Below are 19563 nucleotides of genomic sequence, written 5' to 3'. Positions count from 1 at the left end.
TCTTTTTCAACCGATGGGGTAAACAATAGAGACCCATACTGGCTTGTTGTGATTCTTTTTCAACCGATGGGGTAAACAATAGAGACCCATACTGGCTTGTTGTGATTCTTTTTCAACCGATGGGGTAAACAATAGAGACCCATACTGGCTTGTTGTGATTCTGTTTCAACCGATGGGGTAAACAATAGAGACCCATACTGGCTTGTTGTGATTCTGTTTCAACCGATGTGGTAAACAATAGAGACCCATACTGGCTTGTGATTCTGTTTCAACCGATGTGGTAAACAATAGAGACCCATACTGGCTTGTGATTCTGTTTCAACCGATGTGGTAAACAATAGAGACCCATACTGGCTTGTGATTCTGTTTCAACCGATGTGGTAAACAATAGAGACCCATACTGGCTTGTGATTCTGTTTCAACCGATGTGGTAAACAACAGAGATCCATACTGGCTTGTTGTGATTTAGTTTCAACGGGTGTGGTAAACAATAGGTTCCCATACAGGCTTGTTGTGATTCTGTTTCAACCGATGTGGTAAACAATAGAGACCCATACTGGCTTGTTGTGATTCTGTTTCAACCGATGGGGTAAACAATAGAGACCCATACTGGCTTGTGATTCTGTTTCAACCGATGTGGTAAACAATAGAGACCCATACTGGCTTGTTGTGATTCTGTTTCAACCGATGTGGTAAACAATAGAGACCCATACTGGCTTGTTGTGATTCTGTTTCAACCGATGGGGTAAACAATAGAGACCCATACTGGCTTGTTGTGATTCTTTTTCAACCGATGGGGTAAACAATAGAGACCCATACTGGCTTGTTGTGATTCTTTTTCAACCGATGGGGTAAACAATAGAGACCCATACTGGCTTGTTGTGATTCTGTTTCAACCGATGGGGTAAACAATAGAGACCCATACTGGCTTGTTGTGATTCTGTTTCAACCGATGTGGTAAACAATAGAGACCCATACTGGCTTGTGATTCTGTTTCAACCGATGTGGTAAACAATAGAGACCCATACTGGCTTGTGATTCTGTTTCAACCGATGTGGTAAACAATAGAGACCCATACTGGCTTGTGATTCTGTTTCAACCGATGTGGTAAACAATAGAGACCCATACAGGCTTGTGATTCTGTTTCAACCGATGTGGTAACAAATAGAGACCCATACTGGCTTGTTGTGATTATGTTTCAACTGATGGGGTAAACAATAGAGACCCATACTGGCTTGTTGTGATTATGTTTCAACTGATGGGGTAAACAATAGAGACCCATACTGGCTTGTTGTGATTCTGTTTCAACCGATGTGGTCAACAATAGAGACCCATACTGGCTTGTTGTGATTCTGTTTCAACTGATGTGGTCAACAATAGAGACCCATACTGGCTTCTTGTGATTCTGTTTCAACCGATGTGGTAAACAATAAAGACCCATACTGGCTTCTTGTGATTCTGTTTCAACCGATGTGGTAAACAATAGAGACCCATACTGACTTGTTGTGATTCTGTTTCAACTGATGGGGTAACCAATAGACCCCCATACTGGTTTGTTGTGATTCTGTTTCAACCGATGTGGTAACAAATAGAGACCCATACTGGCTTGTTGTGATTCTGTTTCAACTGATGAGGTAAACAATAGAGACCCATACTGGCTTGTTGTGATTCTGTTTCAACTGATGTGGTAAACAATAGAGAACCATACTGGCTTGTTGTGATTGTGATTCAGTTGATTCTGCTCTCAGGTGTTTTAGCTGATGAGCTACATGGACAAGACAGCAGACATGCCTTGCTCGCAGTTTACAATTCCTATTGGCAGCAATCAACAACCTTTTTGCTCTTTCTCAGTTATGTTAACCTCTATTAAAGTGAGGATTGCATCTGATGTACTGATTTATATCATCTTGTTGGTTACTTCAACACACATCTCTTGCAGTCCCTGATATTAACAGATTCATTTGGACGAAAAGCACGATTTGTTGACAGTCTGTTTTAATGGCAGCAGCAGCATGAGTAGGAAAGCCACAATTCTACTACAATTCTCTTAACTACAATTTTTGTGTGAAGAGCATAGCTTTTAGTAACCAGTATTGACAATTTTCTTCAGGTCATCTGTGTTGTTAGTTCAATATGTTTACATCTCAATTTATAAGATTACACTATAAAAAAATCTTGGTAAGATGACCATCAAACAATTATCTACATCTACCATTTTGACAAGACTGTCTACAAATTACTTTCAATTAGTACCAGCCTGGTGGTTTCTTTCTCTGCTAGTTTACGATAATAATAATAATAAAATGTTTTGTTGTATAACATGTAGGACTTTTAATACAAATAAAAAGGTGTGTACAAGCGTCCGGGCACCTCTGAATGCTTGGTAATGATACAATGATAGAAACTAATGAAATGGAACACTGTACATTACAACTAAAATCAGTTTAAAAAAAAAAAAAAAATGTGGCGACGTTTTGGTGTATTACCAACACACGATGACACTGTCCATGACCAACAAACATTTACAATTTGACGACACTCGACGAGAAGCTGAAACATTTCCCCATTGGTGCACAACAGCGCGTTTACTACTACTTCCAGCTTAACGATTGCACAATTTGTCCACCATTACACACCACTCCTTGTCCCTTCTTATCAAATGACACTACTGGTGTTCTTCTGATGTGGAATTAATATTTGTGATGTGATATTAATATTCGTGATTTGAAATTAAATATTTGAGATCAGCGTCTGCTGGGAGGTGGTCCGTCGAGTCTTGACCGTTTCATTGGAGGAGGTCCTCTAGAAGGGGACGGGCCAGGCCGCCGGCTGCTTGATCCGCTGAAGCTAGGTCTGTCCATCCGTCGATCACTCATCCCGCCACCACCTCGGCCGCGAGACGATCCTATGGAGGGGGGTCCCCTAGGTGGAGGACCTCTTGACTGTGAAGGCGGACCTCTGGAACCTAGTGAGTTGTCAAAAAGATTAATTATACACCGATTAGAAAAAGAAACAGTAACATCATTCCACATGGCTGCATTTTTGTCTATTTTATCCACTCGGCCCATGAAGACGAGTCCTGAAAACATCGCTTGGCTGAGATCGCTGGCATTTTGAAAAATATTAAAGTGACAGACCCTAGTTTTCAAACACTACGGCATATTTTTCACTAATACAGCCGTTTTTTATATTGTTGGAATTAAGATTAGATTATCCATTCCTGTACATCTTTATTGTTTCTGGTCATCCTGCTGTTTCTAATACCACAAAATGCATTTTTCGTATTTTAAAAATGCACATGCTTCCGAGAAATAATGGTTATGGAGACGATCTCTAGTGTACTTTTTACGGGTATTTCCCTGTGTTAACGTCACAGACTCTTGTTTCATTAAATTGTAACTTGTAGATTAGCCAAACTCAGCGTCCATCTTCACAGGTTGTTCAAACTAGGGTCTACCACTTTAAGATAATTTATATAGCAATTAGACAAATCAAGCAACCGTAACATGGTCGATTCGTTCCACATGGCTGCATGTTGTATATTTCATCCAGTCAACCTACCGAGGAGATTCCAGGGTAGAACACCTCTTGGCTGTGATGGCCATCATCCAGAAAAATATTGAAATAATAATTATAGACAGATCAGAAACATCAAGGAAACTAACATCGTTGACTGAATTCATTCATATGGTTGCATTTTTGTATATTTCATCCACTCAACCCAAGAAGGTGGAAGATACCTGTATCTTGGCTGTGATGAACTTCTAAAATCTACTGCAGTCAAAAGATTGGGGGAAATGATTATAAAAAGTTTTAAGAAAACGTAAAACATCATTCCATAAGGCAGCATCGGGTTTTTTTTTTTAAAAGGGGTGGGGGATACTTTATCCACGAAATGCCAATTTGTTTGTTCACTTGATTTCATTTCTTGACCTTGATGTTACCTTATTTCAGCTCCTTATAATTCAGTTCAGTCCAGTCCAGCCCTTTGATCAACTTACTGTCTCCAAGGTAACCATTCTAACATGCTTTAAAGAAATGTACCCGATTCAATCTTGGGCTTCAGTTCAGATGAAGATGATTTGGGTGTATTCCTTTGCTGTTGGACATTTAGCAGATTAAGTACATGTACGTTGTATGTGTGCGCGCGCATGTCATACACTGTTTTAAGGAGATTCCAAGGGTGAAATTCTCCTTCAATGTGATATCTCAGCTTATATATCAGTGTTATTTATAGTAAGTATGTTTCATATTTAATTATAAGGATTGTCTGTTATTTCTATTATGTTCATTTGAGTGTGAACAAACAATCATCACAGTTTGCGCGTAATTTTTTTATTCATACCCGTTGGAAGATAATAAAATTAACAGACAATCCTTGAGAACGGCGGTTGACTTTTTTGTTTGTTTTCTGTTGGCTATGTCTTGTTTCTATTTCTAAGGCTATTCCCTGCTTCATCTGGCCTACCTGTCTGGTGCAAATAGTAATTACTAACTAAAATCAAACACCTACAGAACATAAGCTGCATCATTCCCCAAGATAAGAAATCAATGTTAAGGTATAAAAATGCATCCCATTTCAGAATTCATTGATAGAACTGAAACTGTGGGGAATCTGATTTACCATGGACATCTAGCGAAGTTTCACTTTACTATTGCTGATTTGAATCAGGTTGTATGTTCATCTGAGAACAGGCTTGGTGAAGCTCCCATTAATTCATTCATTCCATTTGAAACTTGCATGTCAAGATGAAATGGAATTCGTTTTCTTGCTGCAGTATTTGCCAGGAAAGACGAGTGATCACTCTAGCTCCTGTCCACTGTCGTCTGGAAGACGAGCGATCACTCTATTTCCTGTCCACTGTCGTCTGGAACAGTTTAGGAGAGGCAAACTGATCAGCTTTCAGTAAATGTTTAATACATTGGATTTGAAACTTCACCTCATTACTCACCTAGCACCATTTCAGGTGAGTGATCTACAGCTTGCCTAGATTTTGTTAAGATAGAAGACTGATGCAAGAGAAATTCTAACACTTTGTTGCTAAAACTACATCTGTTGTTGCTGATGTCTGTAAAATGCTGTTTGTTTTTGACATCTGTAAAACGACATCTGTTGTTGCCGATGTCTGTAAAATGCTATTTGTTTTTGACATCTGTAAAAAGACATCTGTTGTTGCCGATGTCTGTAAAATGCTGTTTGTTTTTGACATCTGTAAATCTACATCTGTTGTTGCTGATGTCTGTAAAATGCTGTTTGTTTTTGACATCTATAAAACTACATCTGTTGTTGCTGATGTCTGTAAAATGCTGTTTGTTTTTGACATCTGTAAAACTACATCTGTTGTTGCTGATGTCTGTAAAATGCTGTTTGTTTTTGACATCTGTAAAACTACATCTGTTGTTGCTGATGTCTGTAAAATCACTTGACTACTGACTGGGCTTACCTGGCTGATGAGACACACTAGCCTACTGCACACATTTCAACAAGTCCAATTTGCACTAAAGTCATGTTAATTAAATATGTAATCGCCTTCCTCCACTTACCAATAATCACTTGGAAACAAAACGTCTGTGTGACCTGCGATAGCATTGATTGGGGGACACAGCGTAATTTGGGCCATCACAAGACCCTTACATGATGAAGACATTTATTGATTTCAGAATATTACATTGGAATCCAGGGCTTCATCACATGACGTATGACCACCAAGCAATGGTGCAATAGGCAATCTAACTCACGATTGCCAAGCGGAGGACGGCCATAATATAAATCAGCTGAAGCTCACCATAACAGTGCTGTACACCCTGGCACGTGTATTTAATAAATAAAACAAAGTTCACATTCATTTGTCTCTCACATATGCGATTCAACAGAACAAATGTATACACTAATTATAACTGGGTTTAAATAATCAAGACGCCATATAATACTGCTTGAAAACGATGTCAATGCTGAACATTGTCGTTAAAAAAATCCATCCATTCCTTAGTTTTTAAGACTAAAGTCAGATTGACATTTGCAAACTTTGTGAGTTTGTAAAATGTAATCTTAATTATGTGCGAGACAAGCTTTGAAGCTAAGTTTTCCAAAAGATAGATAGATGACCCGAAGCTCTTTTTGTTTTGATATACAAGATACAATGTATCATGTGAGAAGTTGATCTTTACTCGGCATACAAAGCTAGAGAAGAGTGGAAATGCACTGTACTTTGGCCCAAGAAAAAGCAGCAACAAAATTTCTTGGTGATTTGCAACTGTTATTAATTCTGTCTAAAGATAAAATTTCTTCTCCTTTTTTTTTTTTTTTGCATGCAAAATATCTTAAGGAGTTGATCTTAATTCTGTATACAAAGCAAGAGAAAGTGAAAATGTGTTCTAACTTCAGTTAGCGAAAAAGTAGCAGCAGCAGCAGCGTTGTCTGTAAAATTAAATTATAATGATGGTTTTTCACAAGCAAGACCAACCATGAAGATTTGTTTTTCGAAAGGAGGATGGCCTGAACACACTGTTTTCTTGCTATCAAGTATGATTTTTTTTTTTTAAATAGAGATAACTGGTCTTGGACAGAATTTTCAGGCGAACTCTGAAGTTGTATCCACAAAAGGTGTGCTTGAACAGTTAGTTCTCTGATGGAAGCATGTCAAAAATGACCCAACAAAACTGGAGATCTTATTCTTACCAGGTCAGGCTAGGCTGAAAATAAATGGGAGATCTCACCACTGAAAACATGCAGCAAACAACTGGAAACATTAGGATAAACTGGCCTTAGTTCAGCTTTTGATGAGTTGAAGCCGATTCTGTTATACAAGGAATCATATTTCAGTTCATCCTGATTCCTGTTTGATTCGTATGATGTATCACTGACGTTTATGCCAATCTGAAGAGCTATGGAGTACACTTGAAAATATCTCATATTCCACACAAGATTTATATAAGTGTAATGCTGCTTATAAGATATTAAGAGTTATATTTTGATTTCATCCGATCATGAGTTGTGAAACAAGATTACATTTCAACTAAATGAGTTTGAAGAGATGTAAAGTACAGTGAAACGGCTGACAATCCATACCAGAGTTCTCTTCAGTGCAATGCTGCTGAAAGTGACAGTTTGAAGAGATGTAAAGTACAGTGAAACGGCTGACAATCCATACAAGAGTTCTCTTCAGTAGTGAAACGGCTGACAATCCATACAAGAGTTCTCTTCAGTGCAATGCTGCTGAAAGTGACAGTTTGAAGAGATGTAGAGTACAGTGAAACGGCCGACAATCCATACAAGAGTTCTCTTCAGTACAGTGAAACGGCTGACAATCCATACAAGAGTTCTCTTCAGTGCAGTGAAACGGCTGACAATCCATACAAGAGTTCTCTTCAGTGCAATGCTGCTGAAAGTGACAGACCCTAGTTTTTGAACGCTATGGCATATTTTTCATTATTAGAGCCATTTTTGATATCTGTAATCAGACATTACTTAGATTTTGTTGTTTAAAATATCCTTTTCCATACATCTGAAGTGTTTATGGCCATCCTGATATTTGTAATGCCTCGAAATACATTTTTCACAATTCTGAAGATACACTACCTCTGTGCATAAAGGTTATGGAGACGAACTCTATTCTATTTTTAGAGGGCATTTCTCCATTTTACTCTATTGAAACTATCCACCGTGTTGCAGGTTTTCGGATTAACCAAACTTAGCGTTTATTTTCACGGGCTCAAACCAGGGTCTGTGACTTGAATAGGAAGGAATCATATCTCAATTTAGCCAGTTTATTGGACTCATTTCACTGTTTCTATCAGTTTATTGGACTCATTTCACTGTTTCTATCAGTTGGATGAGCTGTGAAATTCTGCTGAAAATATTTGATAGCCAAACCGGAGATTATTTTGAGGGTAATGCTGCTTGGCAAGTCCTGCAATTGGATAAAATGCTCCCACTGGCAGCAGCTGTTAGTAGAATTTCTCTCCTGACGTTAATATTGTAATGGAATAAAGTACTCCTCCCACTGGCAGTAGTTATTAGTAATTTTCCATTTGGTAGAGCCGTGTACTGAGGGTTTGTGGTTCAAATCCCCTCAGTTCAAAAGGACAAGGACAGGATAGGGTGATAATAAAATCTGTGAGGTTTTTCATCTTTAATTTAAAAGACTTATCATCAATAGTTTTAATTTCACCGTTGATGAAAGTGAAGGGTAATGATTTCCAGTGGTCGTTTTGTTCTTCCAACAGAGAACTTGCTGAGAGACCAACAGTAATTGTTTGGTGGTCATTTTGTTCCAAAAGAGAACTTGCTGAGAGACCAACAGTAATTGTTTGGTGGTCGATTTGTTCCAACAGAGAACTTGCTGAGAGACAAACAGTAATTGTTTGGTGGTCGTTTTGTTCTTTCAACAGAGAACTTGCTGAGAACCCAGCAATGATTGTTTGGTGGTCGTTTTGTTCTTCCAACAGAGAACTTGCTGAGAGACCAACAGTAATTGTTTGGTGGTCGATTTGTTCCAACAGAGAACTTGCTGAGAGACCAACAGTAATTGTTTGGTGGTCGATTTTTTCAACAGAGAACTTGCTGAGAGACCAATAGTAATTGTTTGGTGGTCGTTCTGTTCTTCCAACAGAGAACTTGCTGAGAGCCCAACAGTAATTGTTTGGTGGTCGTTCTGTTCTTTCAACAGAGAACTTGCTGAGAGACCAACAGTAATTGTTTGGTGGTTGTTCTGTTCTTTCAACAGAGAACTTGCTGAGAGCCCAACAGTAATTGTTTTATGCTACTCAGGTCCCTGTCTGAGCATTCGAAGAAGTAGTAGTTGTAGTTCATTCGAGCTGGGTCCCCCACCCCCACAACTTAAGAAGGGAGTTCAAAGATTAGGAGGCTAGGTAAAAGCATTAAACTCATTCAGCAGTTTGTAAGAGTCTGTTTTCATCGCCTACATACATGACAATCGACTGAATAGCATAGGTCACATGATGGCTCTCTCACAAGTAGATTCTGTTTTCATGGCTAGCTGACGAGCAGCTGACTGAGAGTAACACAGGTCAGATAGCCCTTTTGTCCATTTATCGGACCACACAGTTCGATGACATACTGCTTTTCACAATCTGTATAGCATACATAACAATTTCAATGAAGCTTGAAACCAAGAAAAATATTGTTGTTTCCAGTTCTATTCTTGTTTTGAGTTTATAAATACGTAGCCAATTTCGTTCATTAAGTCTGCAAATAAAGCATGTTATGACAAATGTTTACAATGGACTAACTTACCAGGACCACTAACACTTCTTCTGGAAGGGCCAGAACCTGCAATTTACAAAACAATTACTTAAATTAATACACAAAACTAATTAAAACTGGGACAGTGCATCAAGACGGAGGAATAGTGTAAAACACAATTATTACAAGTGTTGTAAAAAACAAAATGGTACAGTTAGATCAAAATCAAACTGACGATACAGTGTAAATCGAAATGAAGGTAATGTGTCGATTGAAATGACGGCACAGTGTAGATTGAAATGACGGTACAGTGTAGATTAAAATGACGGTACAGTGTAGATTGAAATGATGGTAAAGTGTAGATCGAAATGACAGTACAGTGTACATTGAAACGATAGCATTGAATATCAAAATGAGGATACAGTACACATCTCAACTAGATCAAAATAAAGGTAATGTAAATAAAAACCAAGCATTCTGAGAGTACTGCTAAATCAATGCATGTCCCTTACCAAGCACAACAAATGTTCATCTCTTAACTTCAAGGGCTATAACTCCGTGAACAACAGTACCGGTGAAGTACATAATACGCCCATCAGGAGTTTGATAAAAAAAACCATATCTATATTAATGAAAATGTTATGGATATGATTCAACTGTAATTATGTGAAATTGCAATGGGATGGATGAACAGTTTATTTTGGACCAACCACCATCCCCAGTAACAATATGTGACACACCGCCATCCCAAGTTGTTCTTACATGTGAGATTTGATGGTCCTGTATGCAAGATATGGTCCAGACAAGGAATTACTGTTATGTGTGCTCAGTAAACTGTGAAAAGTAGGTCACAGTGACCTAGTAATAGTACACAACACACCACCATCCCATGTTGTTTCTACATGTGAGGTTTGATGGTCCTGTATGCATCTGTATGCAAGATATGGTCCGGACAAGGAATTACTGTCATGTGCAGTAAACCGTAAAAAGTAGGTCACAGTGACCTAGTAATAGTATTTGACACACCACCATCCGAAGTTGATGTTAAGTGTGAGGTTTGATGGTCCTGTATGCAAGATATGGTCCGGACAAGTATTTACTGTTATGTGCAGTAGACTGAAAAATAGGTCACAGTGACCTAGAAATAGTATGTGATACACCGCTATCCAGAGTTGTTCCTACATGTGAGGTTTGATGGTCCTGTATGCATGTGTATGCAAGATATGGTCTGGACAAGAAAACGTTAACAGACGGACGGACAGATGGACGCCATACCATAATACGACCCACAGATGGGCGTATAAAAATGGGTAAATCGCCATGATAGAAAAACTTGAACTGTAACAGTACATAATAAAGCTGAAAACAAAAATTGCATCTCAATATCTTCAGGCATTGCAAAAAAGTTTGGAAAACAAATTTTCATATCTCCTAAATTCAAGGGCCGTAACTGTGAAAAATAGGTAAATTGCCATGAACGTCAAACTTGATTTCTAACAGTACATGATAAAGCTCAATAGATAGAGGCATTATGAATTTTTTTTCCTAAAAACTATATGTGGGACAGATGGATGGATGGAGAGACGGATGGAGATGAAAGCTATAGTCCCCTCTGGTTGGACCAGTAGGGGACTAATACATGTAGTAAACTTCTGATTAAAATGATGGTAAAGTGTAGATTAAAAGAATGGAACGTGTAGATCAAAATAATGATAGTTTAGCTTGCGGATCAAACAGTACAGTGCTGATAAAACAATAAATTTTAGACCAAAATAATAGTGAAATGTAGATCAAAATGATGATATAGTGTAGATCGAAACAATGGAATCAAACTATTATAATGCAATTGTAGAAAAAGTGCAAGCACAGAGCCTGTGTGTAATTGCATCAACAGAACATCAGACCATGTTACTTTACCATGAAAAACTATACATAAAGCAATATAGTGAAAACAAGCATTCTGCGAGTATGGCTAGAGCAATACATGTCCACTTCCGGGCCCAACAAATGGTCATTTCTCATAAATTCAAGAGCCATAACTCTGTGAAAAATGAGTAAACTTAATCTGTAACAGTACATGATAAAGCTATACACAAAATTTCATCTCAGTATCTTCAGGCATTGCAAAAACAAAGGAGAAAAAAGTCCTAAGTTTGAGGGCCATAACTCAAAAATTAGTAAGTCGCCATGAAAGTCAAACTTGATCTGTAACAGTACATGTTAAAGCTATACACAAAATTGCAGATCAATATCTCAAGCCATTGTTAAAAAATACATCTGGAAAACTATGTGGGACAGACAGTCAGACAGACAGACATACAAATAGAGATGAAACCTATAGTCCCCTCTGCTTGGACCGGACTGGTAGAGAACTAATAAACATCAGATTACAATATTTGACAACAAAAACCTTTACATACACAAGTATAGTGAAAAATGTGGTGCATTGATGACATTATTTAGATGAATGGTGTAAAAGAGAACTGGTCACCTTCATAACTGCGTGTGCTGTATTCTCTGGGAGGACCGCGACTGTCCATCTCATCGCGGCCGGAATACCTCACTCCTCCACTGCCTCCTCTCCCCATGCTTCTGGACAGAAAACAAATGTTTGGTTAACGACACCTCAACACATCTTAAACAGCGGCTATTTGGTGTCTAACATATGGTTATTTTGACACTTGGTAGAGAGGACAGGAATGTTTGGCTAACATTAACGACACCTCAACACATCTTAAACAGCGGCTATTTGGTGTCTAACATATGGTTATTTTGACACTTGGTAGAGAGGACAGGAATGTTTGGCTAACATTAACGACACCTCAACACATCTTAAACAGCGGCTATTTGGTGTCTAACATATGGTTATTTTGACACTTGGTAGAGAGGACAGGATAGAGGACAAGTTCAGTGATGTATAAATTAAAATCCATTATGGATAATAAACAGTAAATATTAAACTCACTACCATGTCATACCATGTTTATGTTCCTCGTGAAATAGTTTTTATTGTCACTTGCTAAAGCCTATGACAATTGAAAATGATTTCACTCAGGACATAAACATCGATACGAAATGAAAGCTCATTTAATTAATATCCTATAATTATTATATCGGGTATGACTATTCAAGGAAATTAATATATATACAGTCGAACCTGGTCTAATGGTCACCTGTACATAACGGTCACCTGCCTATAACGGCCACTATAAATCCCCACAATGCATTTCCTTCCTTATTTGACCTGTACATAACTGTCACCTGACCATAATGGTCAGCGGTCACTATTTTTCACCCAAAATCACAGGTTGAACCTGCTTAACGGTCACAAGATGATCGTCGTGAAGACGTTTTTGGGGTTATTTTTTTCCCTGGTTATGTCTTTACTTTTTCAATCATCTTAAAAATTATAAATTAAATGTGTTTATGTGGCCATGTCTGTAGCTTTGGGTTTATTTTTCGTCAAAGTAAAGTTCCATTGTAATTCTCTGATTATAACTGAAAAACAAACGGGCACTCAATAACTTCCGTGACACGCAGTTACTGGTGGTGTAATTCGATTGGTTCTCAGCATCCTCATTGAACAGTAGACGACTTCCAATTGGCTGTACATAATGTCACCTGTATGTATGATCACTCTGTTGAGTCTCGTGAAACAAAACAAATGAGGTATCTGATTGTTTCTAGCCAGACATGATTGGTAAATAAACATGAACTGCTGAAGGCGGCGGTCATTAAAGATACCCCGTGTTAGGATTATTTAATGACTCATGATCTTATTCAGCTGTAATCAACAGTATACTCAATTGAAGGATTTGCAGTGACATGAAACAAACAAATGAGTTAAACATGCCACATGGGTAATAACGTTCAACTAAACAAAATATCTTCTGCAAGTCAATATCAATGTTTGCGAAATGTATTAACGAATAGGTTTGCATGCAAAATGCCACTGAAAAATCGTACTGCTTTAACGCCAGAACAGAAAATCGACATTATTAACAAATCTGAGAAAAGTAATTTAAGTGCGCGAAAGATCGCCGATCATTTTGGTGTAGGACGTTCTCAGATTAATTCTATTTTAAAAAGGAAAACTGGTGTTCTGGCCGAAAGAAAAAGGCAGAAGAAAGCAACAGGCAATGACACACACACACACACACACACACACAGACACACACCACACACACAAACACACCACAGCACAGCCACAGCACAGCACACACACACACACACCACAGCACAGCACAGCACACACACACACACACACACACACACACACACAGTCGAACCTGTATATAACGGACACTCATGGGATCTGGCAAAAGTGGCCATTATGGACAGGTAAAGGAAAATACATACAAAATAAATTACTATATATAAAAAAACCACATTACTAAACTGGTGCATAAAGTATCAACAGTCGTCACAAAAATATTTAGAGAAAAACATTTTTTATTACATAAAAATGTTATTCAAAGAAAATGTTATACAAAGCAAATATTTAATGTTTTGTTAAAAGACACTTAACACACTTTTTGGGAAAAGTAATTTACCGTTGATTGCTTTCCATTGCATTCTGTTACCTCTTAAATTAGTGCACGATAACGCAGAAGGTTGCAGGTAAGAAATCATTCTACATAACAAAAGGGTCAGTTTGTCATTGTGTAATGGCTGAACAAACACCCTTGCATACTGTCGCAATTGCCTGTCTAACTAGCAGAAATCACACACCTTGCAATACACTACATATCAGAGTCAATAGGTGAGAATATACATATTTAAGTTCAATGCAAGCCTTACTTCAACAAATGAGAAGTCGCCTTGCAAATTATATTACCGACCATATCATACCGATATAAGATGCAAATATGATTAATGACGCATTGTTTCAACTTAAGCAAAACAATAACTTTATATTTTGTCTGGAACAGGTCAATATATGTATACTACTCAAAAGAATTTAAAGGTAAAAAATCAGAGTGTATTAGATTGATGATGTAAACTACACCAAAAATTTTTTTTATTGTTCCATATTTACAAAAACCACAAATAAACGTCACTGTATACAAGAAAGTCACATGACATGCTGTCAAAGTTGAAGGTTGTTAAACATGGATTTTACACATTAGAACATTCGTTTAATAGTGTGTGAATCCACCCCTGGCGCGAATACACTCGACACATCGTTGCCTCAAGCTGTTGATCAGACGTCTGAAGAACTCTTGGGGAATGGCCTGCTACTCTGCCATAAGAAGTTGACCCAGATCATGAAGGTTGGCCGGAGGGGCATGGTTATCCCGAACTCTTCTGCCTAATTCGTCCCAGGCGTTCTCTATTGGGGCCAAATCAGGCGAATATGCTGGCCAATCCATCCTGGCGATACCTTGTTGTCTGAGAAAGTCCGTTACCACCCTGGCGCGGTGGGGTCTGGCATTGTCATCCTGCAGAACTGCCCCGCCGCCAATCTGCTGAAGGCCTGGGAGAACCAACGGCCCCTGGGAGAACCAACGGCCGGATAATCTCATTCAGATAGCGGATTCCATTCAGATTGCCATCCACCACATAGAGGGGGGTCCTGTGGTGGATAGAGATGCCGCCCCACACCATGACGCTGCCACCACCGAACCGGTGACGTTGTCTAACGTTAACGTCAGTGAAGCGCTCCCCAGGACGTCTGTAGACACGAACCCGACCGTCGTTGAACTGGAGACTAAACCTGGACTCATCAGTGAACATCACTCGACCCCACTGAACACGTTGCCACCGCAGATGAAGCGTGCACCAGTGACGTCTGGCCGTTCTGTGACGTGGTAGGAGTGGTGGTCGAACAGCCTGGCGACGGCAGCGTAGATTATTGGCTCTCAGACGATTGCGTATGGTTTGATCAGACACTCGAGTTCCAGTCGCAGTCCGCAGATTGTCACGTAATCAGCGTGCAGTGGTTGTGCGTTGACGTAGAGCCATATTGGTGATGTAGCGGTCCTCTCTATTTGTAGTGCTTCGGTGTCTTCCCGAACGTGGACGATTTCGAACAGAATTCGTTGCTTGGTACCGTTGCCACAGTCGGCCAACGACACTCTGACTGACACCAAGTCTTAGAGCAACATTTCTTTGCGTATTGCCATCCTGAAGCCAAGCAATAGCCCTTCCTCGATCTTCGATAGTCAGTTGACGTCGTACCATTGTCGAATTTGGAGTGTGCACCGTACACGAACGCAAGCTCCAATTATACAGAAATTCAGCATTGGGAACATGGAATACACATGCAAAGCGTGCAAATGAAGCGCTTTGTGAAAAAGCAAGTTATGGGCACTTAGCAGACCTTTCGCTTTCGCCCTAATTTACGTGCAAATGTAAGCATGTTTTCGCCATTAGAACTAGTCGACAGTGTCAATGACAGTGGATTTTAATTCATTTATGGGTTGCTTAGACCCACTTTCGTCAAAATGGAACAATACCATGCGTGACATTATGGTCTAGCTAATATAATTGACATTCAGAAAATAATGTCGAAAATATCGTCTGACCCTTAAATTCTTTTGAGTAGTATATATAACTTGTGACCATTATGGCAAGTACAACTGTCCATTTTGGACAAACAATAGTGGTTATTGTATTTTTGTGGCCGTTTATAGCAGGTTCAACCATTCAGTCTGGTAAAAACAATAGTGGCAGCTGGCTGCATTGAAGAGGTGGCTATTATATACAGAAAAAATAAAGAAGGAAATACTGTGGGTGGGATTTAAGGTGGCCGTTATGAGCAGGTGACCGTTACATACAGGAAGCCATTAGACCAGTCTCGACTGTATATATACATACACATACACATACACATACACATACACATACACATACACATACACATACACATACACATACACATACACATACATATACATATATATATATATATAATTATTTAAATTTGTTTATCTTTCTGATATTACACTACTGGAGAGTGTTCAACACAATCACAAGACCCGATTCGGGATAGTTTTGTTAACCAAACTTCTGAGTGTTCCGGTTCAGGTAAACCCAAATCAGAGTTCCAACATATGCTTAAATCAAACGCAACCCAGGAATAGCCTGATGGCAACCGCATCAGCCCTTCCCATTGTACACATGCAAACGCACTCTGCATACAAGCCCATCCCCACTTCCACATGAAGGCCGACTCGTATACGTATATTTATAAATTCATATGTAAATTACACATTTGAACCAAAATCACTGACACTAATTATTTGTAGTGTATTTATTAAATATAGGGGACAAGAAATATTATTTAAATTCAAATAAAATTTTGTAGAAAATATTTAACCTTGTGACTACTGTCACTGAAGTCACAGTATGTGCTAGAGTACTGAAGGTGACAATCAAATAGGCCCCACTATTTCCTGTGGTTTCATTATGGAAGGAAATGACATAGGCCTAAACTATTATTTTTATTTAGCTGTCAAAATCACAACAGCATGCGCATAAATTATACTATAATGGAGAGGGTATGTCAAAAATCAACTTTATATTGTTTTTGAAAATGTTTCTCTTTGCACAGATTTTTGCAGTGCATAATCGGGTAGCAACAGCAGACTCGACTGTCTCTATGATTTTCAAAAACTGATGTGCAATCTGTCAGTGACACAGTGATAGAGATCGAAGTATTTACCAATAAAGTGAACAATAAAGATTACTGCTGGCTTTTTGAATACATATGCACAACTGTGGATCGCACATCTGTCACAATAGTTGGATATGGTCATAAAAAGAATATTTGTGGCTCTGAAATCAATGGTATTAAAAATGGGTTCACATGACTTGTTTTCACGGAACCTAAAATCAGTTTCCGATGGGTTCTCATGATCACATGGCACGGAACTGTAAAAGTGTTTCCCATGAACTTTCAAATCCTATGGGCTGACTTACTAACAATGAATAAACACAGCCACCAAAGTTAAAAGCTGAAGTTTGTTTTGTTTAATGACACCACTAGAGCACATTGATTTATTAATCATCAGTTACTGGATGTCAAACATTTGGTAATTCTGACATATTGTCTTAGAAAGGAAACCCACTACATTTTTCTATTAGTAGCAAGGGATCTTTTATATGCACCATCCCACAGACAGAATAGCACATACCACAGCCTTTAGTATACCAGTTGTAGTGTACTGGCTGGAACAAGAAATAGCCAAATGAGCCCATTGACAGGGATCGATCCTAGACCAACAACACATCGAGTACTTCACCACTGGGTTACATCCCACCCTTTTAACCTGAGACGTCTTCTCACCTGGAGGAATATTCTCGTGGAATCGGTTCTCTTTCTCGGAGATAGTCCCGTGTTGGGGGACCGTAGTCCCGTGAAGACGGGTAGTCTCGGCCTATGTCTCGCGATCCTCCCAGGTCGCTTCCCCTTGTTGGGATGTAGTCTCCCCCAGAACGCGAGAATGAGTCCCGGCCTCGGTCATCTCGTATCATACCGTAATCCCTGAAATAAAACATCAACTCTTATCAGACCGTAATCCCTGAAATAAAACATCAACTCTTATCATACCGTAATCCCTGAAATAAAACATCAATTCTTATCAGACCGTAATCCCTGAAATAAAACGTCAACTCTTATCAGACCGTAATCCCTGAAATAAAACGTCAACTCTTATCAGACCGTAATCCCCAAAATAAAACAACTCTTATGATACTAATCCCTGAAATTAAACATCAACTCTTATGAGACAGTAATCCCTGAAGTGAAACATCAACTCTTATGAGACAGTAATCCCTGAAATAAAACATCAACTCTTATGAGACAGTAATCCCTGAAATAAAACATCAACTCTTATCACACCGTAATCCCTGAAATAAAACCAACTCTTATGAGACCGATATCCCTAAAATAAAACAACTCTTATGAGACAGTAATCCCTGAAATAACACAACTCTTATGAGACCGTAATCCCTGAAATAACACAACTCTTATGAGACAGTAATCCCTGAAATAACACAACTCTTATGAGACCGTAATCCCTGAAATAAAACAACTCTTATGAGACAGTAATCCCTGAAATAAAACAACTCTTTATCACACCGTAATCCCTGAAATAACAAAACTCTTATCAGGCTGTAATCCCTGAAATAATAACTCATCATACTGTAATCCCCGGAATAAGATAGCAATGCTTATCAAACCGTAATGCCTAAACTAAAATAGCAACTATTATCATACTGTAATCCCTGATATAAAACATCAACTCTTATTATACTGTAATCTCTGAAATAAAACATCACATATTAATATAGTGTAATCCCAAAAGCACACGATGCATACAGGGACAAACTGGTAAAATATAAAAAAATAAGACATTCTGTAGTCGTTAATTCAAAGGTCGAAAACATTTAGTCACAAAAATAACAGTAAACTCCAACAGATTCAATACAAAGCAAGTAAGAAAAACATGTTACTACTAAGGTACTAGTTAAACAAGCCAGACTTCTAGATTATAGTAGCTCCACTCCCATGGCTAGTGATATTCAATGTTGGGCTAGTAAATAACTAATATTGCCATGCCAGAAGGCTAGTGAAGAAAAAAAAGAGTTGTCAAATGCTGCATTTAAGTCTATTTTGTAAATATGAATATCCTGACCCCACCCACACCCCACAATCTTAGTGTTTTTAAACTCTATATCCCTCTTTATGTGACATATCTGATTATTACTATTAGTAAAATTGTATTGACGTAGAAAATAAAGTAGGGCAAATTAATTTTTAATTGTTGCTAGTATTAGTACATCAATGATCCCATGGCTAGTGGATTTTATAAAAATTCTGGAAGCTCTGCAAGCTTAGCAAATTGTATTGTGAAACCTTTTGTAAATCTATGTCATAGGGTACTTTCAGTCTTCATATAAAGCACACCAACATATTTTTAACGCAACATTAATAGTAGCAGAACATACCATGGATTATACAAAAATAAGTCTATCAAAAGATATCATGCATAATACAAATACAAATATATCAAACAAAACTCATCATGCATAAAACAAAAATAAATCTTTCAAAACCCACCATGCATTAACACAATCTATATATATATATATATATATTTATTTTAATAACAAATAACTGGGTTGCTTCCCATACCACCACCCATGTAATAATTTGTGGGGAAAACCTACAACTAAATAGAAGGTGTTTCGGACAAAATGCCAGTCTTATCTGTCACGTTTATTGAATTAATAATTTTTTCTATTACAATATATCTTATAAATGTTTTAACTTCACCATTTCAACTTGAAACAAATTACATGAAAATAAATCCCTTCAAATTCTAATGATCTTCTGTTAAACAAAACATTTA

General features: G+C 38.2%; 1 protein-coding gene across 3 annotated transcripts in view; it reads right to left on the bottom strand.

Annotated features, from left to right (window-relative positions):
- Positions 1-2306: 2306 nt before the first annotated feature.
- LOC121374487 (RNA binding motif protein, X-linked-like-1) overlaps positions 2307-19563 on the bottom strand; it is a 38726-nt gene continuing 21469 nt past the window's right edge. For 2 of the 3 annotated variants that reach the window (XM_041501603.1, XM_041501587.1), the window contains 4 exons: positions 17496-17693; positions 11697-11797; positions 9257-9292; positions 2307-2965 (listed from right to left, as the gene is read on the bottom strand). In XM_041501603.1, coding sequence (XP_041357537.1) covers positions 2745-2965; positions 9257-9292; positions 11697-11797; positions 17496-17693 — 556 coding nt within the window. In that variant the 3' untranslated portion in view covers positions 2307-2744. The remainder of the gene's footprint in view (positions 2966-9256; positions 9293-11696; positions 11798-17495; positions 17694-19563) is intronic. The other variant, XM_041501594.1, reaches the window with a different exon arrangement.

The sequence above is a fragment of the Gigantopelta aegis genome, chromosome 1 (assembly GCF_016097555.1).
Source record: "Gigantopelta aegis isolate Gae_Host chromosome 1, Gae_host_genome, whole genome shotgun sequence".
Lineage (NCBI taxonomy): Eukaryota > Metazoa > Mollusca > Gastropoda > Neomphalida > Peltospiridae > Gigantopelta > Gigantopelta aegis.
Note: the sequence above shows the minus strand (reverse complement) of the source record. Positions and strands in the feature narration are given on the sequence as shown.